This window comes from Cynocephalus volans, chromosome 12 (genome assembly GCF_027409185.1).
Source record: "Cynocephalus volans isolate mCynVol1 chromosome 12, mCynVol1.pri, whole genome shotgun sequence".
Lineage (NCBI taxonomy): Eukaryota > Metazoa > Chordata > Mammalia > Dermoptera > Cynocephalidae > Cynocephalus > Cynocephalus volans.
In genome coordinates, this window is record NC_084471.1 from 29,422,276 (window position 1) to 29,444,419 (window position 22,144).

Sequence of the window (22,144 nt, forward strand, 5' to 3'; positions counted from 1 at the left end):
GAATATATCATCCCACTCTCTGGCCTGTAAGGTTTCTGCTTAGAAATCCACTACTAGAGTGCTGGCCCATGGCTCACTTGGGAGAGTGTGGTGCTGATAACACCAAGGCCATGGGTTTGGATCCCTATATAGGGATGGCCAGTTGGCTCACTTGGGAGAGCATGGTGCTGACAACACCAAGTCAAGGGTTAAGATCCCCTTACTGGTCATCTTTAAAAAAAAAAAAGAAAGAAAGAAAGAAAAGAAATCCACTGCTAGCCTTATTGAAATTCCCTTATATGTTATTCACTTCTTCTCTCTTGCTGCTTTCAGGATCCTCTTTGTCTTTGACTTTTGACAATTTAATCAAGATATGTCTTGGTATAGTCTTGTTTGGGTTGAATCTGACTGGAGGCTTTTAGCCTTCCTGTACCTGGATATTTACAGCTTTCCTCAGATTTGGAAAGTTTTCTACTAATATTTCTTTAAATAAACTTTCTGCCACTTTGTCTCCCTCTTCTTCTTTAAGTCCTATAACTCAAATTTTTGCTCTGTGATGCTGTCCCATAAACACAAGTTTTCTTTGTTGCTTTTCATTCTTTTTTCTCCTCTGTGTATTTTAAATAATCTATCTTCAAGTTCATAGACTCTTTCTTCTGCTTGATCAATTCTGCTATTAACACTCTCTACTGCATTTTTCATTTTATTCATTGTATTTTTTAGCTCCAGAATATGTTTGACTTTTTTATATATAATATCAATCTCTCTGTTACATTTCTTATTTGTTGTTTTCCTAGTTCACTGAATTATTTCTCTGTATTTTCTTGAAGTTCACTGAGCTTCCTTAAAACAATTATTTGGAATCCTTTGTCAGACAGATCACAGATCTCTATTTCTTTAGGATCAGTTACTGCTGCTTTGTTTTGTTGCTATGGTGGGGTCATGTTTCCCTGATTGTTCCTGGTGTTTGTGATGTCTATGCAGTGATGTTCCTATGCAGTGATGTCTATGCACTTGAAAAAGTAAGTACTTATTCCAGTCTTTGTAGACTGGCTTTGTCTGGGAAAGTCTTTCACCAGTCAGCCCATCAAGGGATTCTGGGTAGGCCATCTGGTATGGTCCTTGAACAGGCCTGCTGCTGGAATACTTGGGCAGGGTGGCCTGGTTCCTAGGTCTGCAGGGGTGGGCCTAGAGCCTGGGTCCACAGAGGCCAGTGTAAAGCCTGAGTCTACAAGGGCTGACCTAGTGCTGGGTGGGCCTTGAGCTCGAGTCTGCAGGGGCCAGCTAGGCACTGGAATGGGCTTGGTACCTGGATCCACTGGGATTAGCCTGGATCCTGAGTCCATGGGGGCTTACCTGGTGCTGGGGTGGGCCTGAAGGCTGACTCTGCAGGGGCAGGCCTGAGTCCTGGGTCCACAGGGGATAACGTGGCGCCTAGGTCCACAGGGGCTAGCCTAAAGCCTGAGTCCACAAGGGCTAACCTGATCCTGGGGTGGACCTTGAGACTGAGTCTGTAGGGGCCAGCTAGGCCCTGGAATGGGCTGGCAACTGGATCCACTGGGATTAGCCTGGATCCTGAGTCCATGGGGGCTGGCCTGGTGCTAGGGTGGGCCTGAAGCCTGAGTCCACAGGGGCAGGCCTGAGTCCTGGGTCCACAGGGCATAACCTGGAGTCTAGGTTTGCAGGGGTGGTCCTCAAGCCTCAGTCTGCAGGGGCTGGCCTGGCATCAGGGTCTACTTGAGTAGATCTAGACCCTAGGTCTGCTGGAGCAGGCCTGGACCATGGGGCCACTGGAACCTAGGGCCAGGGGATCTAGCATGGAGCCTGGGCTGGCCTGATGATGGGGCAGCCATAGAGCTTGGGCCCACTGCAACCAGTCTGGAGCCAGGGATCATAGATGCTGACCTGATGGCCAGGTCTATGAGGCTGGCCTGAGTCCTGGGTCTGCAAGGGCCAGCCTGGAACTTGGGTCCACAGGGGTGGTCCTAAAGCATGGGTCCATAGGGGCTGGCCCAGTATTGGGATCTATTGGGATGGGCCTGAACCCTGGGTCTGTTAGAGTGTGGGGCCACAGGGCTGGCTTGGAACTGGGCATGCTTGGAGCCTGTGTTCACAGGTGCTGGCTGGGTAACTGAGACTAGGGGTGACAACCTGGCACTGGAGCAGACCTGAAGCCTAGAACTATGTGGGTCAACCTGGCTCTGGACTAGTCTCCAGGATGGACCTGGAGCCTGGGAATGTGGGAGTTGAACTAACGCTGGGCAAGCCTAGAGCCTATATCCATAGGGGCCAGCCTGGAGGCTGAGTCCATGGGTGTCAGACTGATACTAGGACTGGGGTGGGGAAAGGGAACCACAAACAGAAGTTATCTTTGGATGATAAGATTATGGATGATTTCTATTTTCTTGTTAACATTCTAAAAAATTTTTTTTACAACAATTTTGTGTTGCTTTTATATTCAGTAAAAAACAACAAAGCTATTTTCGCTTTTAGATGATTTTGTTGGATTACAAACATTTGCTATTAATTTACAAGGCACTTTAGTGTATACCAACCAAATTCCCATTTATGAGAACAAATATATATTTTATATATGATACATATAACAAATAATAAATATATATGCAAATATATAAAACAACTACATATATATAAACCATTTCACATATAGATAGATAGATAGATATATCACTACATCTGACAAATGCTGTAAGGCCCCAAAATTATTTGACATACCTCCCAAGAAAATATGAGGTCTATATCTCCTCTGTTTGAATCTGGGTTCTGGAACAGCTAAATTAAAAGAATACGAGAAAAGTAATACTATGCCAGTATCGGGGCCCAAGCCTTAACAGACTGGCAGGTTCCACTTCCTGCCCCTTGAAACCCAACCACCACCTGGTGAAGAAACCCTCAGCCACCTGCAGAAAGGCCCATGTAGAGAGGGACCAATAAGAAACACCAATTTATCAGACATGTGAGTAACTCACCTTGGAAATGGATCCTCCAACCCCAATTAGGCCTCCTCAACTGACACAATGTAGAGCAGAAGTGAGCTGTCCCCTTCCAAACTCTGTCCTAATTCACATTCATGAGTAAACTAAATGATTGTTGTTTCAAGCCACTAAGTTTTACTGTAGTTCATTACACAACAGAAGATAACCAGACTACCAGGCTACATTTTACTTGTCTCCCTCTACCTTTTCCCAATTATAACTTGAGCTCTTTGAAGGTATGACTCAGTCTCTGCATTCATCTTTATAGTTATTCCTTCATTCATTTCATAAACACGTAAGGATTAATATTTATCTAGCGCTATGCTACACAGGTTTTGCAGGTACAGAGGTTAAAATAAAAAGTCTCTGCCTTAGAGAAGATTAAGTTGTGGAGACAAACAAAAAAAAACATATGATGACCATAATCTCAGAGCCTCAGCAGAGTAGACAGCAACAGTAGATAAATGTTGGCTAAATAAATTAATAATTAAATCAGGTACTCAGAATAACCTTAGAATAATGTACTATCATCATTTTACAGATAAGGTGCACAAATATCAGTGTATTACTTCTCAACTCTAAATCCATCCTTCTTTGCCTTGCTTTGTAGTACTGCGGTGGGATCCTGTAAACATCTCTCTCTTTTGTGCAGTGTTAGTTTTTATTAACAGAGGGTACTGGAGCAACACTGCAAGGCCACAGCAGAGGAAGCAGTGTTTCTTCCTGGATTGGAATGTTTTATCCCCTAAGGTATACTGCCAGTAGCATTTTGGGCCCAAGGGTGCTCACTATACAGGGAACCTCTTTGCCACTCAGCAGACTGCTTTCTGAGGATCAGCTCTGGTCCAACCACATTCTCTACCAAGTTTCTCCACTACCAGGTGAGTTGCTCTTACAGACCAGCTCATATGGCAGTCACTTCACCTCCAGTGAGGCCTGAATCTCAGCCTTGGGGGTGAGGAAGGGCCTCTTCCAAGTATTTGGTGGCTGTATTCTGTGCTCTCCTTCAGCCACAGAAAAAGCAGATTCTTCCATTTGCTCTTCCTGTATTCCTTAGAGACACCTTTTAACCCTTCAGAAGTTAACCACGGTTAACTTTTCACTAATTAAAAATTCATTAAATTAAATTTTCCCTGCTCAGATTACTGTGTGGTTTCTGCCTCTTGAATGAATCTCGACCAGGACATAAAGGAACAAAAGGGTTCAAACAAATATGAAAGGCACATAGCACCACTGCATGGCTGATTAATAATAAAAAGAGATTGAAAGCGAAGAGATAAATTTAAAGACTAAACAAACAAAAAATTCCCTGTCAATTTCATTCAAAATCTTTATTTTGTCTAATCACATTTCTTAGAAAATGTCTTTTATCTTCTTTGGTATTTTTTTTTTTTTAAGTCTCTCTCATTTGGTAAACTTAAAAAAGAGACTGATATACAGACAATAAAAATGTGGGCCACATGTGAGATCTGAAGCAAGAAAGTGTTAGAAAATAAAGCTATAGTTAGCTCAGGTCGGGGTTAATCTAAGACATGTGACTCCACTCAGAACCAAGAACTGGTATTAGAGTTAGAGATAGGATAGCCTAGTGATTAGAAGCATGACTGTGAACCAGACTGCCAGTGTTCGAATCTCAGCTCTGTGTGACCTTGGACAATTTATCTAACAACTTAGTCTCCTTCTCTATAAAATTCAAATTATAATTATAGTACCTGCCTCAAAGTGAATTTATACATCTAAAGTGCTTAGACCAGTACTTAGTTCAAATTCTTTTCGTAACCTCCTCTCTACATCATCATTCTCAATCCATTTTTCCCCCAATATATTGATTTTGAAAAGGTTTGAAGAGACCTATCCTGCTCCAAAAACTGCTCTCGTGTGCTTTGTCAAACACCACTGGCCCTCAACCTGGCCTTACCGTGTTAAGACATAGAACATCCTCCTTCCTTAAAGGGCTCTCATTGCTTTCCAGGCCTGTGGGTATGAAACCCGTTCAATCCAAAAAGAAGTGGGGGTGATATGGTGTAGTATACACCTCTTGCTCCCATTGGCTTTCACCTCTCCCTTTCTGAACTGCCTTCCCCAGTCCAGGTGATTCTGGTGTCCTAAGGAAAGGGCTTACGACCTGAGCTTGGCCAACAGCCTTTGAATCTTTGTGAAAGTGCAGTGGAGGAACTTGACTGGAGATGGTCATCCAGTGCCTGAGATCCCCCAGTGTTGTCCCATTCCTGCCCTGGAATTTTAGCCATTCCCTCAAAGTTGTGAACTACCCAGCAAACTTCAGAGAAATTCCTAGTTTTGTCGACGTTAGCATGAAGTTCTATATACACGCTACTGCACGTGGTTACATCCCTTCATCCCCTTTCCTGTAAAGGAGGGGTCTCATAGGGGTCTCCACAATTCCTTCCAGCTCCACCCTTCTATAGTTCTAGCAATAAGACAAGTCCAGACGATGCGCTCCACTTTGCTCTGTGATTCACCATAATAACTTCCTCATTACCACTCAGTCCCCATATGCTTTATCAACAAATGATAGAACTGAGAGAGGCTTTAAAAGTCTTACACTTAGGTAATAAAACCACAAGCCTCTCATTTGCCACTTACTACATCTCAGCAGTATTATTTTGGTAACAGCATTTCCATCCTCTCTGCTATGGTGCTGAGCATAAATAGAACATGAACATTTCCAGGAATTGTCAACTTGGCACTTCTCACAAGGAGTTAAGGTTTCTTTTATAACATTAACAAAATAAAGCCTAGGATTAAAACCTGCCTTCAACTTCTAAAGTTACATTTCCTTTTCAATTAAAATTTATTGTTTGGAAAAGCACAAGATACTTTTATTATTATTATTTTTTTAATCTGCAGGATACGCCCTCCAAAGAATCATAGACAAGGGTACTTCAAAAAGTTCATGGAAAAACAGAATTAAAATATAATACGAATCTTTCCATGGGGGTCTTCAAAAAGTTCGTGGAAAGATATTACCTTTTAACTCTATTTTTCCATGAACTTTTTGAAGTACCCTCGGATATACTCCTTACTGCTCAAACCGAGGAACAAGTATAAACACAGCTGCCTATTAAAATTAAGCAAACATTCCTGCAGCTAGCTACAATGGCAGCCTACAAGTCTGAACTATACCCACAAAAAGAGAAAGCTACCTTGCTAAGCATTTGGTTAAACTCTGAAGCTGCACCACCAGAAAAGCTGGTTATTGAAACTGACAGCTTTAGATAGCATGATTTAAGAGCTGCAAAAGTGGGACTTGATTCCAGCACCAGAGGAGCCAAGACAGCGACTGTCTCCTGATCACTGCCAAGAAGATTTAATCTTTTTTTCACTTTCAAGGTAGCAAGTTGGGATGCAAGAAACCCAGGGGTTCTGTTCCTTGACCCCCATATGGACTTATATTAGACCCTAAACTCCCCGCTACCACCACCACCAAAAAAAGGATAAAACGGGAGATAGGGAATAGAGATACCCCAACCAGGAACTAGTCTTCAGGCAATAGGCAGGAATGAGAAAGGTAGAAAAGTCCCTCAGACTGTATGTCTGGGAGAGACTGCAAGAGGGGATGGGAGAAAAATGAACACTAGTAATGATGGGGTCTGGAGCAGCCACAGGTTAGCAGAATTAGGGAGGAGAGAAAAGGGAATTTTGAGAAGGTGTTTTTATAGGACATGAATTAGGTTTTGAAGTCAAAATGCCTGGATTCCAAATTTGGCTCGACTGCCTTGTATAACCTTGAGCAAGTATTCAACATCTCTATGCCTACATTTTCTCATCTGTGCAATGAGGGTAATACCACCAGCCTCTTCAAGTTATTGTCAGGATTAAATGAATTAATAAAAGCAAACAACTTAGAACAGTGTCTGCACACAGTAAGCCCCCAGTAAATATTATGATTATTATTTGACTGACATTATCTGAGGTTCTTTGTCAGGTATAAAAAAGACTAAAATTCATTTTTAATTACAAACAAAAGCCATGGGCAGGCAGACAGATAGCCTGTCTGGCCATCCCACAGAATGACAAACTAAGCCAGTGCCACTCTTCCCACTGGTCATTTGTCTCTGTGCTCCACTATCCCCACACCATCTTCGGCTCACATGTATCTGAGAGCAGCGTACAACTCATTCTTCACTGGCAGGTCCTATGTCCATTTGGACACAGCTTGATCTACAGAGCACAAAGTATTGTTAGTGATTTGTAATTGCCAAACAATAGGAACAAGCAATGAAAATAATTCCCCCAAATCAAATTTACCAGCTTATTCAGAACCCTCCAATTTTGTTCTTATGTGCATCTATCCTATATATCCCCATAGAACTCTAATTGATTTTAATGTTGGTAGTAGAGTCACACCTGTATGGGGTCTGAGATTCTAGAACATTCTTGAGCAACAATGTTCAAGAAATTCAAGGAATCAAAACCTTTGTGAACTAATATCCTTCTACATCTCCATCCCTATCTTCCTTCCACCTCCTCTCACCTGAAATCCAGAGCAACTCTTCACACAAGTTCACCCCTTTGAGAGTCCAGCCCATACTTAATAAGTGAGAAAGGATCCATGCACCTAATTAACCAGCTGGTCAGATCTCAAGGTTCTCAACCCTGGCTGCACCTTAAAATAACCCAGCAAGGCATGTGCACATGCACCTGTGCTTGTGCTGACTTGTATGCACATGTGTGTGCATGTGCATCTTTAATACCATCGCCCAGATCCCACCTCCTGAGATTTTTGTAACTGGGGTGGACTGACCTGGGGTGGAGCCTGGGCATCAGTAGTTTTTTAAAAGCTCCCAGGTGATTCCAATGTGCAGCCAGAGTTGAGAAACACTGAGCTAAATCAACCGTGAAGGGTGACTGATATAGCCAAATGGTCAATACATCCACAGGAGAAAAAAAAGTCACAGTCAGAATTTCCAAGCAAAAAGAACATTAAATCCATTTTTTAAAGTGAAATGGAGGCATCTCTGCTGGGGCAAGACCTGTCACATGGTTTGCTATTCCTAGAAAGAACTGCAATTAGCTGCCAACAGATGCATTATTTCATCAGTCCCATAAATACTCAATAAAAGTCTTCCGCTTTTCCTTTATGTCAGCCTTGTAGAACGGGGGGGGGGGGGGATCTGATAAAACGTAGTACTGAACTATCACAATTTCCTTTTAAATGATTAAAATCAGCATTAACAAAACTAAAATATTTTAGTAAAATCTCATCTTACTATACCTTTAAAAGCCCTTGAAAATTTTTCTCTTAAAATGAAAAAAAAAGTGCATTAGTATAATAAAAAAAGAGAGCCTTTTTCAATTATTAACAATACAGCGTAATACAATTCCATTTCAAACCCAGTGGGGAGCCAAGATTGCACAGCAGAAAAAGTCCTAAATCAAGAGCTGGGAGGCCTGGATTCCAGTCCCGGCAATAAATTACATTAACTAGCTGTGTGATCATGAACAACTTAATCTCCCTAGGCCTCCGTTTTCTCAGAGAAAAATTAGATGATCTGTGAGTCCTTCCAGCTCTAAAATTCCATAATGCCAGGACAAGGCTCCATCTTACTGACTGTGTTACATTAGCAGATAAATGTGTTTAAAATTTACAAAACATAAATGGAGTAATTCTACTAATAAATTTTGGGGGGGCTGGGGAGAGTGGCTAGCTGGTACGGGGATCCAAACCATTGACCTTGGTGTTATAACACCACATTCTAACCAACTGAGCTAACTGGCCAGCCCACAACTAATAAATTTAACCAATTCCTGTCACTGGGCATAAACTGAATGAGCAAAACTGTAAAGCATCTGGAACACAGCACTATCTTCTGTCTGAACTAGAACTGGAGCTGCCTTCTTAACTAACGCCAGCCAGACAGACTCCTCCCCGACTCCCTGCCTCGCTTTCCAAGTGAGGAAATACATGAAAAGCACCTTCATACTTCTTGCCACATCCCCACACTGTTATGTTTTTAGTATTTTCTTTAAGTTGACTCATTTTTGCTTAAATAAAAGTAACGGTTTTTTTGTTTGTTTGTTTTCTTGGCGGCTGGCCAGTTTGGGGATCTGAACCCTTGACCTTGGTGTTACAAGGCTACACTCTAACCAACTGAGCTAACTGGCCAGCCAAAAGTAATGTATTTTTAAAAGGAACTTCATAAATAGAAAACAGTGTCACTTGCTTCTATTGAGTCAAATGCGTCCCCCAAAAGTTCATGTACTGGAAATCTCCGTGGTAACAGTGTAAAGAGGGTGGGAAATCCAATTGCGGTATTTGAAAGGTGGGGTCTTTGAGAGGTGATTGGATCTTGAGGACAGTGCCATTGTGAATGGGTTAATCATTCATTGTGAACAGTTAAGAGTGCAGTGTTGTAACACCAAGGTCAAGGGTTTGGATTCTCATAACGGCCAGCTGCCCCCGCTAAAAAAATTTTTGGTAGAATTGCTAAATTTATAAATTTTCTAGATTTTAAACACTGCTAATGTAACACAGTCATTCATGGAGTAATGAGCTATCATGGGCACAGTTCTGGTGGCTTTATAAGGACAGAGAGTGAGAAAGTTAGCTCTCTCTTGCTCATGCCATTTTCTTGCCCTGTGATGCCCTGGTTGCCATGGGACCCTGCAGAGAGTTCCCAACCAGAAGAAGGCCCTCACCAGATGCACGCCCTGGACCATGGACTTTGCAGCCTCCATAACTGTAAGAAATAAATTTCATTTGTTTATAATTTACCCAGGTTCAGGTATTCTGTTATAAGCGAGAAAACAGACTAATACACTTGCCATAAATTGGAGGAAACCGTTAAACTGATACTGGAAAAAACCAATACAACTAAATTCTAACTAAATACTGTTGCTCACATAAGGCTTTAAGCATGAAGGCTTATCGTTCTTATCAGGACTAAAACAGAAATAAAAAAGAAATAACTTTCTCATCATGTGATTCAGTATTATTTAATTCCACGTCCACATATCATCTAAAATCATCTTAAGAACCATGCATCTCACATTTGGGAATGTTGACAACAAACAGCAGCATCTGCATCAGTGCTGATGTAAGACATGATCCATCTCTCTGTGAGGAAGGTGTTGTACCTGGCCACACTGTCACCTGTGGCTCCCACCTGAGTTCCTGTGTACTTGCAGTCCCCTCCATCTGAAACACTTTTCCTCATGTATCTACTCTGTCACAGAAGTCAGGTCTCTGCTCATGTCCCCTCCTCAGAGAGGCCTTCCCCGACTACCCTCACCCCCAACAGGCTATTTTTCTTCATAGCACTTGTCACCACCAGTTATGTTACTTATTCATGTACCTATGACTGTCCCCACCCTTCGCCCCTGCCCCACTAGAATACAGGGAGCTCCATGACAGCAGGGGCTTTGTTCTGTTTCCCGTTATATTACCAGCACCTAATGTCTAGCACATGGTCCATCCTCAGTAAATATCTGTTGAATGAATGCCCTCAGCTGACCTGAGATCCTTCACATGTCTTTATATACCCAAAGTCTGGCATTTAGTTGGTCCTCAGGAAGTGTATGATAATCATGCGGGGGACCCACAGAAACCTGGGCTCTCTGTAGCCTCGCCCCTTCCCAGAGAGAAGGTCTTGCTGTGGATGGTGACCCACTGCTCTCTCTCTAGTACACAGGATGTCACAGGCAGACACTACTCACCACAGTGGAAGCTGTGGAAATAACACCACTAGCTGGATGAACTGAGATCAACACTGAACTTACCATATGCAGAGCAGGATAAATTACATGGCATGATTGGAGCATCCTATGAACAGAATCCCAAGCTAGAAATCTCTCTAATAAACCTATTACAGTATCGGAAATCTCTGCCATTAGAGTTCAGTATCTTCATGCCTCCAAGTACTATCTACATCTCAGAGCCAGAGTGTATCTCAGGAGAGTGGCCAATGTGGCTCTGCATGGTCACTCAAAGCCAGCTCCACATGGGACAGGCTGAGCCCTGCAACTGATCAGCCAGCCCTGTGTACTGTGCCAGCAAGGGCAGCCAGGGAGCCCAGGCCATAGGGTCCACGGGGAGGCCCAGGTCAAGTTCAAGCAGGGTTAAAGCAAGTGCCAGCCTCAGACAGCCACCCCAACAGCCTCAAGAGATGAGGTATCCCACGCTAATGCAGGAGATGCTGAGCTGTGTTCCCAGAGATCTGCTTTTTGCTCTCACCAGTGGCTAAGAAAACATAAAGCAGGAATCTAGCCAAGGGAGGAGAGAAAAACAAAAAAGCACATAAACTCCCGAGCCTAAAGGAAGACTGGGGTAAAAGGCAGGGTTACCAGGAAGACTGTTAAGTGAGAATCACGACAGAGGCCCAGTCCCACAGCCAGGGCCAACACGGGGAACAGGGAGTCCTGCAGCTCAGGAGTCACTCCCACCATGACTTAAGCTAAGTCCCACCAGATGGGGAGGCAGGGGCTGCCGAAAAACCTCCTTTCCAGATCCAGATTAGTTCAGGCACTGGAGTGAGCTTGTCAGCACAGATAGGGCCCATGAGTAGTCACAGATACAGCACTGTCCTCATCTCCTAAATGACCTGACAAGAGCCCAGAGAGGATTTCTAGCTGATCTAATGTCTACTACATGACTTTGGCCAGAAAGGGACGTACCATGAAGTGTTCCTTCCACGGTGCCAAGGTGGATTAAGTCATTTTATCACCAGAATTCCTCTTCTAAAAGACAAGAGTCCTTATAGGGTGAGAAAAACATAAAACCAATCCATAATATCTTGGACTTTTTTTTTTTTTTTTAAACAGAGATTGGGAGACCAGTTGCCTAGGAAGATTCTGAGAGAATCAAAAGGTTTAGGGTATTTTTGTGTGTTTTGGGAGCTGGTGGGGGTGGCGTTTAGAAGAGTGAAGAACAAGACACCACTCGATTCTTCTCTGAAAACTGACAGCCAGCACATAAATAAAAAGCAACGTACTAGGATCAATCACCCAGATAAAGCCTCTGAGGCAGCTCAAAATTTACAAGTGAAACACAAAAATTAAACAAGCAAATAAAGGGGAAACCAAGAATCCCTGAGCAGACCAAAACAAGAAAATTTTAATGAAATAAAATCAGTTCATTCTTGGAGCAAGATCAACCTCTTGGCTAAAGAAAAGGCCGTTCCTTCCCATTTGTTCTCAAGGCCTCCACCAAATCCATGCAAACTAATTAATAACTACAACCAAATGAGTAAAAGGTAAGAAGAGGTCAATGGATACACATACATATATAAGCACCACATTTTCCTGCAGTCCAGTTTCTCAAAACTCAGGGACGCCTTTGTAAAAATGTAAGTGGCCTATCTTAAAGCTTATTAAAATTACTCTAATACCACACTGGGGAAGCACTGGGTCCTAGCAAACAGGCCTCTGGGTTTGTTTGATTTTTAACGGGACATTAAATTGGAATGCATTTCAACTCTGATACTTGTCCCAGGATTTTTGAAAAAAACATAAAACCTAGGTTTCCAATTCATTAAACCTCAATTTCATTTTAGAACAAAAATATTGCCATCAAATTAATTACTTTAAACACTTAAAAATATTTTAAGGTCCCAAATAAGAGAAGGCTGTTAACAGTCAACTTTTTAAAGTATCATTTCTTCCAACCCTTCCCTCCCACACACATAAAATATATGTGTGTGTGTATATATACATATCACTAGAATTTATGGTATTCTGGATTTTCAGTAACATGGATTTTAAATGTGATTTTTTTTTTTTTATGAGATGGAAAACTGCAAAGTGAAGAAGCAAATGAATGATGAATTCCAAATTCAGGGGGTTATCAGTGAGTGGGAAGTGGGAATTAGATGGGATTGGGGAAGAGGACCCAGGAGTTCTCAAAGGCAATGGTAATATTACCTTTTTTAAACTGAGTGTGATGGGAAGACGGGTGTTCACTGAACCATTATTCTCCATACCTTACCTATTTTTTGTAATAGTATTTAAAATAGCCAATATTTAAGAAAGAAAACTATTTAAAATGAGTTTATGTGATTGTCATTGTGGAAGGTATACAGAGACGTACGTAAATCAAACCCCCGCTTCAGAATGTCTTTTTCAGGAGCAGTGTTACTCAATAAAAGTAAAACAATTAAGAGTATTTAATTTGTTCCGGAGCCAACCTATCTTTCCATTTGATCACTTCTACAGAATTAACAAATCTTGGGAAAAACCTTATTTTTCTAAACTTCTCCACAGATATGCTCAATTTTTTCCCACTATGGCCATCTTCATTCTGCTTGCTTTTCAAAAAACTATTTTTCCCCTCAGTGCTCTGTAACTTTCATCATTTGGTAAAAAACCATCTTAATTCTTTCTTGCTCTCTGAATGTATCGGAAGAAATGAAAACAGGGTCACACCTCTATGAAAGACATACAACAGTACTATTTACATCACCCAAAATAATCATAAAATTAAATATTTTGATAGTGACAGGCTTTCAGTTTGTCTTTTTGTTAATTTCAACTATGTTGTTGCCAGGAGGAACCTCTAAGTCAAATACCAAGAAAACACCAATAATGTTTTAACATCTCCCCAAGTCTCTGTGATCTAGAAGATAACAGAGATGTGAAGTGATAGAAACGTCTGAGACCCTTTTTTTGGCTTTGTTCAGACATGTGGAGTATTTAATTTTGTAAGGCCAATACAAGCTGAGAATTCCAGTGGTCCCCAAAGGCCAGCCATTTTCAATATTTCAAAAAGCATAAAACATACGTTTACCTATAATTTACCTGGAACGAAAATATTCTTGCTTTTCCATTGGGATTTTACTAGGCCTTCCTAAATTAACTGGCTATCTCATGCTGATCAGATATTCAGACATGTCATTAATAAAAATAGAAGAATTAATCATGATTACTTAATACATGTGGTCTGAAAAATCATTTAAAATATGAGGTTCATGGGGCAAAAATAATAAAAGTGGTCTTTTATTATTGGTATTTGTTTTTCGAGGTTTTTTTTAAACCAGTTATACATGTATTTAAAAAACAGCAACAACAAGGTCTGGGGACCACTGACCTGGAGTAGTTTTAAATGTTGATTTCCTAATTTTGTTAAAAATTTGCAAGTCAACTTTCAATTATCTTTTTTCTTAAATTTTTTATTTTTGCCAGTTCAGTTCTCTGATCCTCAATCTTTGTAAAAAGCAGAAGTCATAGGAGGTTTTAAGAGGGAACAAGCGTTTCCTATCACCTCCTCTTCCTGCTACAAACCAGGCTAATAACACTGGAACTATTTTCTCTTTTCTGAAGCTTCCAATTCTCCTAAACATTCGTCCTAAACAAGACGCTCCCCAAACAACTGTCCGTACAAAATTAAATACTCCAGGTGTCGGGCCGAGCCCGTGGCGCTCTTGGTAGAGTGCTGCGCTGGGAGCGCGGCGATGCTCCCGCCGCGGGTTCGGATCCTATATAGGACGGACCGGTGTACTCACTGGCTGAGTGCCGGTCACGAAAAAACGACAAAAAAAAAAAAAAAAATACTCCAGGTGTCTGAACAAAGCCAAACTAAAAAGGACACTTAAAACCAGCAACCTTTAAAAAAATATAAAACAACCAATAAACATTAATAACAAACTAAGTCAGCCTTCAAAATAATCCCCTTTAGCCATGTAGGACAGCCCAGGGAAACAGGTGCAGGGCATGACTTCTTAGAGACTGTCTGCTCCTTCACAGATCTGACCTTTTCCAGCTGGCAGTGCTGGCACCCCACAAAATCGGTTATCAGTAGGCCCAATGCCTGCTTTCCCATCTGCACTTTCCAAATGGCTCCTGATGCCAAGGGCTGAGCTATGGCCTGGCTCTCTCATGAGAACATGCCTCCCAAGTAACATGCCAAGTTTCCCTGGAAACATGTCTAAATGTACTCTCTGAGCTCCCTCCCCAACCTCTCAGTCATGGTTCATCCTTCCTTCCTTCCCTGCACTTCCTCATGCCCACTCCTTATCCTGTCCCTCCAATGCAATGTCTCTTCAGCCCTAACTCCTTACTCACTTTCATCAACCACTGACCCCTGCCGAAATCCCCAACTTCAAATCCAAAGGGCAAAGTTCCAACAAGTTTGGAACTGGTTTGAAGTGATCTTTTTAAGGCCTACCTGTAGGCAGCTCAGTTATGGCTTCTTCCCTGGCCTTCTCCAGCTTCTCCCGTACCCAGGGAAATTCCTGCAGAGAATCTAGGAATGTATCGAATGCTTTAGGACCCCTGGAAGGTAGGATATCCAGCAGCAGCATTGTTTTCCGGAGGCCTGTCGCTTGAGCTTTGATTTCTTGAACATGGTTTTCGGTCAAGATTCCTTCCTGGTAAAGGTACTGAAGAACCAGTCCCTCCACCAACACCTCTGCACCCAGCTCCAGGCGAAGTGAGCGGAGCACTTGTTTGTCTCTGGCCTCCATTTCTCTCTGGAAAGAGACAAAATCATAGCTCAGATTGCAGGAATGCTGATGCGCCCCTAAAGATGGCATGGCTGCAATGTAAGCTCCTTAAGGCCAGGCCCATCTTCAAATATTAGCCGAGTGCCAAACCATGGTGTTTAATACATCGTGGTTAAGCCAAGCCAAGTTAATTTCGAATGTTTCCAAACATAATGAACAAAGCTAAAGATGAATCATCTTTCCTGTTTTTGCTTTTCACACAGTGGGGTCCTAGCTCAATTCCTTGTTCAATAAAGAGATGGGAGAGGGGAAAGTGGGTTAGAAAAAAAGTGGGTCAGAGACCCTGCTTAAAAAGTAAACTTTGGGCCCCCACACCTGCCAGCCACCAAAAAAAAAAATAATAATTAATTAATTTTTATCTGAGGATTACACACACAATAGCATTTAATTTTAACATGCTAGAGAAGAAATGCTGGTTTTATTTTAACCATTTCTTCATCAGAGCCACCCCATCATGGTCACCACAGAAACTGTCAACATGGAGCCGAGTGCCTTTTTGACCATGGGCATTTACAGAACCTGCTCAGCAATGGGAGTAGGCGACAGAAACCAGCAGGTACCAATGAGTTAAAGGATCTTTTTCATTAAGAGAAAAGGCCTCTCCACCATCACTTTCAAGAAAAATATTTTTTGTTTGTCTCCAGTCTACAATAAACCTGAAATACAGTCATAGACTCCACTCCTTCCAAGAATTCAGAATCTCCATTGCAACACGGCCCTGGCCACACATGCATGGGACATGTGATGGGATTTGTTTTCTTTAAAAAAAAAAAGAAAATACCCACACTCCAGCACTGGTCAGTAGCCACGCAAGATTTGAGGGTGCAGGCCCGTGACCACTACACCAGTGAGCAGCGGGGCGGCTGTGTGGAGGCAATGAGGGTCGAGTGGCGGGGAGGAGCAGGTGGAGGGGTGGCAGAGGGGGCTTCAGACACCCACAGGCAATACAACCACGGCCGGGCGACACCCGATCCCCCGATCTCTCCTCGCAGCCCTCTGAGGAGTCCGGGAGGTGGCAGGTGAGGGCGAGGGAGTGCACGCTTAGCTGCGAGCGCCCATTTGGAAATTTGTAAAAATTCCCTGCCTTGCAAGCTGAAACTCTTATTATATCACAAACAGGAAGAGATTTTCGGGACAAGTTGATCAGCGAAAGAGCGGGTGCTGGGAATGATCTTCAGAGCGGACCAAGGGGAAGGCGGGCCCCAGGCACCGCCACCCCCACGGCCGCCCCAACCCTGGCCCAGCTCGGAAAGCCGGCGGGCAAGTTAGGGGGCGGGAGAGCCACGCAGGGTCCGAGTCGCAGGCGAAATAGCGCGGAGCTTTGGAGAAAAGATGGATTCCTGTTACTTACGTCTGCAACCACGTATCTTTAAAAAAAAAAAAAAAGCAACCGGAATCCGGACTTAGGGAACCTGTACCATAAGCACCATCTTTGTTACAGGCAAAAGCCCTAAACAGGAAGTATCGTCGCCATTTTTGTTGAGGGCAAGCACAGGAAGTTCTGTAGCCATCTTTTTTAGGGACCCAAGGGTCAGATTGAAGCTTTTTCTGCCATGTTTGCTGTGGGAAAACAATACAACCTCCTGGAGATGGAAAATAGTAGCATCACTTAGGGGGTTCTCTAAGCAGAGGAGTAATTGATTTAAAACGACAACACTCCCGCGTTCATTTCCTGCACTCCCCATCTCCTTTACTAGCTTTTATTTTTATCTATAGCACGTATCACGATCTACTGAAAATTTTACTTATCCATTTGCTTATCATCTGCTTCCCTCCACTAAAATGCAAGGTCATTTCTCTACATCAACATGGTTCCTACACGCAAAGTTTATAAGTCAGCATTCTGTTGCAGCAGTCAGCTAGCTACTCTAGACAGAAAGGGATTTGTCATGGGGAATTGGGGACATTCAAAATTGATGGAAAGGCTGGAGAAGGGCTGAACATCAAAGGATGACTCCCTAGACAACTTTACCATACTGGCTCCTGCCCACGATCGGAAAAATGGAGTCTGGAAGCCAATCCACAGCCTAACCGCCTCTCAACACAGAAAAACCGCAATCTCCATGGCTGTATTTGCCAGCAGCATCAAAACAGCACCTGCAAATATTACTCTGCTGCGTGCAATTGGTGAGACCAATTTTACATGCAGAACATTAGCAGCAAGGGTGACTGGGGTGTGTAATTTGGAGAACTCCAGCTTTTGAAACACAGAAAGGTATAGCATTCTACAAAGAGGGAGGGGCTGATATGAGGGCCAATCTACTGTGTCTACCACATTTTTTATTTGAAAAGCAAGACAAAATGTGTGACCCAAATATGGAGAAATACAAGAATGTCAAATTGAGTCTCCTTCCTCAAATTCATTTATGAAATGAGGCAGTCGATCAATAAATATGTGTTGACTTATTTTTAAATCAATTGGATGATATACGCAGAAAGTCATATGCCTGCTAAAAAAAAACAGAAATAAAAAAACTCTTCAAATACCATTATTTCTACAAAGGTTTTCACAACAAACACCTCTGGTGGAAATGAAAATATCTTTGTAAGCAAATCAATGGACAGCAATTCTAAACCTTGCTCCTCAAAACTTTCTAATAATTATATCCATTTACAGTGTTATTATACCAGTGTAACATTTTACTATACCATTGGTGACAGTATTTTCACATATGTGGCAAGCATTATTATTATTATTAGCACTTGGCATATGTGAAGACTGTGGGATCAGAGTGGTCAACTGTCTTTGCCAAAATCTCACAGCTAATATAGAGCAAAACCTGAATTCTAAACAGGTCCTTCTGATTTCATGCTCTTTCCAGTACACCACACAGCCCTGTGTAGTGAAAAGTCATTTGTTCTAATGACAACCAAGGTATTACTGGCAATCCATCCCATTGCCACCTCCTATCCTTGCAACTCTTGAGTTCCAGGCACTCTTTTTACTCTCTTCCTCTTCCTTTTTTGCTTTAGAATTGTTGTCCTTTCCTTGGCAAGACTTCCTTTCTGTCTGTGGACAAATGTTAGCAATATTGTCTGTCTTCCTCCAGATAAAGTGCAGACCTCTTGCAGCATTGCCATTAGCTGAGGATTACTAGCTTTTTGGAGAGGAAAAAAAAGTGTATTTTTCCCAACTGTAAACCTTGACAATTTTCAAACATATAGAAAAGTTGAAACAAATAGCATAATAAACACCCACATAAAGTTTAAGTCACGTCTTGATGATTCATCATATTTGGAAAGGCTTGAGATCTCCTGGGAACTAGAAGATGAACGTTGATGACGATGTCCAGGAGGAGGTGAGGAGCCAACAGTAAGTTCCATGAGGGATCACAGAAGAGAAGAAAAGAAGGCAAGAGACAGCAGGAAAAGAGTTAGTTCAATAGCCGAGGGGCATGACATCCTTATAGTAAACAATCTCAGGGGCTGGCCATTAAGGATCTGATTTAAATCCATAAGACAAAGCTCTTGACGGTCATGTTCCTCTTTCTGTGGCAAATGTGGATGAGTGTTCCTGCTGCCTCCTAAGCAACTAGGCTGGCTCTCAACTGCCATCAGCCAGCCTGCTGGAGGACTACTACCCTGCCTTAGCATACAGTGATAATTCTGAGCAGCACACAAAGGTTTAGCTTCACTTACATAAATATCTAAGGCCAGCAGGCCTCTAAGGAACCAAACACAGATGAGAATCCCTCCCACAGGTGGTTACTCCCCCACTCTGGCCAGTCCCTCTCTGTAGGCTGGAACTGTGAGCCCACAGAAGATTAAGCACCTGTTACCCAGTGGTAACAAATCCATTTTCAGGAAGGACAGATATTTTCCTTTCACTCTCTCCTGTGTTATGTTTACTTTTGTCAAGATATACCCTTTGTGAGTTTGCAAAAGAAAGAGTCAAAAAGAACAAATGCAGTTTTCTGTCTTTCTAATTGGCCTTTGGTTTTGCAACCTTCAAAAAATAAATCAGGGCTGGCCGGTTAGCTCAGTTGTTTAGAGTGTGGTGTTGTAACACCAAGGTCACGAGTTTGCCAGCCACCAATATATAAATAAATATGTCAAAGTAGTTCAATATTTTTGGTTCTTCCTGTTTCATAGACGTGGAAATTAAAAGCCATGGAGAAAAACAGATCCTTTCCAAGGACGCTTGAAACATTCACAAAAATATATCATGAATTAGGTCAAAAAGTAACTTTAATAAAATTTTTAAAAATCAATAACATACAAATTATGTACTTTACCATTATACACTAAAATTCAAAATTTTAACAAAACGATATCTGCCATAAATTCCATAAACTTGGAAACTAAATAAAACAACTCTTAAAACCTTGGGTTAAAAAAAAAAAAATAGTCACACACATATAACTAAAACAGTATAGAAGAAAAAAACTTTACAGTAGAGAAACCTGGCAGATATCACCTTAACCACGTGATCAAGGTTAAATATCACCAGCAATAAGTCATGTAGATTCATGTGCTCCAATATGATGTGACAAGAAGGGCGTATCACCTCTGTGATATTCTTCTCCAAAATTCATGAGAAAATGTCAGACAAATCCAAATTGAGAGACATTCTACAAAATATCTGACAAGTACTCCTTAAAAATGTCAAGGTCATGAAAGACAAGGAAAGACTGAGAAACTGTGGGAAACCAAGGAGCTGTGACAAATTAAGGAAAGGAAGGTACAAGAGAGGGAGAATCAGAGGAGGAAAGGAGAAAATTAGGGCTGTGAAGGACTTACCCACAATCAGGAAGAAATGAAGACTTCTGGGACTAAATTCGTATTCCCCATTTCATCTTAACTATCTTTTTGACATGCAGCATAGAATCCCATGTGGCCTCAGTTCCCCATACCACCCCTCTCCAAAAAGATACAGATGGAATTTGTCAAAGGAAATACCAGCATCTATCCCTGTAATTGTAAATCCTAAAAATACGCTTGGAATATGCAGCCATGTTGTCGCCACTTTCTGTGTAACTTTTGATAAAGGTATTATGCTGTAGATAAAATTATCTGCATAGGGCTGGCTGGTTAGCTCAGGTGGGTAAAGTGCAGCCTTGTAATGCCAAGGTCGTGAGTTTGGATCCCCGGACCAGCCAGATCTGCATCATCTGCACTAATTGTTATTTTACTAAGTTATGAATTCTAATGATTCCTCCAATTCTCTGATATCTTGTTTTCATCTTAGATGGATTGCTGCTTACTGCCAAAATCCTGAGACTATTTACAAAAGCCTAAGTTGCACACCCTTTTAAAGAGCCAAATAGATTATTATGCAGATTATCATATACTAACTTAATACTCCAACATCTCTAGAAGTTTGAAGTATTATAAGACTTCAGTGACCAATAATACTAGGATTATTACAATTTATTCATAATTTGACAGCAACAGGTTTTTATGAGCATTTATTACATGTTAGGACCAGGTAGGAATAACATACTGAAAGAGAGATGTGGTCTCTGTCTTTATGGAGCTTGGATTCCAGTGGAGGAATAAACATGAACAAGGAAACAAATAAAACGTAATAATTACAAACTGTTATAAGTGCAGTGAAGGAAGGCCACTTTGATTTAAAAAGCTGGTCAGGGGACTGGGGAAGAGGAGCTGATTTTTTTTTCTTGGTGGCTGGCCAGTAAGGGGATCTGAACCCTTGGTCTAGGTGTGAGAGCTGAGTTTGACTGAGTCTTCAGGGAAAGCTTCTTTGAGCTCTCCTATTTTTCGTCAGAAGAATTGTAGTAGTTCTAAAACCATACTGCACACATTTAAAAGATAGATAATGGTCAGTGCACGGTGCTGATAACACCAAGGCAAGTGTTCGGATCCCAATACCAGCCAGCTTCCATAAATAAAAAAAGATGGATAAGAAACTAATTAAGAATTTAAAATATTAGGACACCTAAAGTTATTAGGACATGCTAAAATAAGTTTTTAGTTAACTGGCATTCACGGAGAAAAGAGAAAAACATTTCCATTGTATAATTCTCAACTCAAAGAAAGAAAATATACTGAGTAATTTAAAGGGACTAATATTTCTCTGGCACTGGTTTCAAGCAGGGATTTATCATGTAATTATTTATATAAGGAACATCAGGTAAGTTAATAAACTATGACTTTCTTGTGTTATTTTGCATAAGATACTAAAATATTCTTCAAATGACATTTCTGGTACTAACCCAATACCAAGTAAAAGATAATGCGGTCCAGGTAGTGACATTCTGGTGACATAAACAAATGCAGTGACTGAAAGAAACTAGTAAATGGATGCCATTTAGACTCTATCAAGTACTAAGTGACAATGGAACTTAAGTATTGTGAATGGCAAAATCCAATAGCTAAATTCTCTGCTGAGTATCTACTGTGCTGTCATTATAAGTCACTCTTTCTGTGTTTGTGTTTGCCATTATATATCATTGACTGAAAAGAAATCCATCCACTTCCGATTGCAGACATAAAAGGGACAGACAACATTTTGCGGTGGACAATTTAGTAGCTAGCCTTCCACTCCTGTTCAAGCAAAGTGACAGAATTAAGCTGTACCAAGGAAGAAGAGGGCCAAGATGTTTTTAGACGAACAACAACGAAAAAAGTTCGAACCCGTTTAAGAATATGACCCAGTATTTTGGAGACCACATCATAAAGCATAAATTATTTTGACACCTCCCCCTTCAAAAAACCTCTGAGTATTTCCATTACCAGTTGGCCACATTGACC

The 22,144-nt window shown here is 41.6% G+C and overlaps 1 protein-coding gene across 2 annotated transcripts in view; it reads right to left on the reverse strand.

Moving 5' to 3' along the window:
• Window positions 1-16,871, reverse strand: part of CRADD (CASP2 and RIPK1 domain containing adaptor with death domain) — a 161,037-nt gene extending 144,166 nt beyond the window's left edge. Inside the window, exons 1-2 of one of the 2 annotated variants that reach the window (XM_063075887.1) lie at window positions 16,782-16,871; window positions 15,094-15,397 (exon numbers count right to left, since the gene is read on the reverse strand). In XM_063075887.1, coding sequence (XP_062931957.1) covers window positions 15,094-15,391 — 298 coding nt within the window. In that variant the 5' untranslated portion in view covers window positions 15,392-15,397; window positions 16,782-16,871. Of the gene's footprint in view, window positions 1-15,093; window positions 15,398-16,369; window positions 16,436-16,781 lie in introns of those variants that run through there. The other variant, XM_063075886.1, reaches the window with a different exon arrangement.
• Window positions 16,872-22,144: the final 5,273 nt, after the last annotated feature.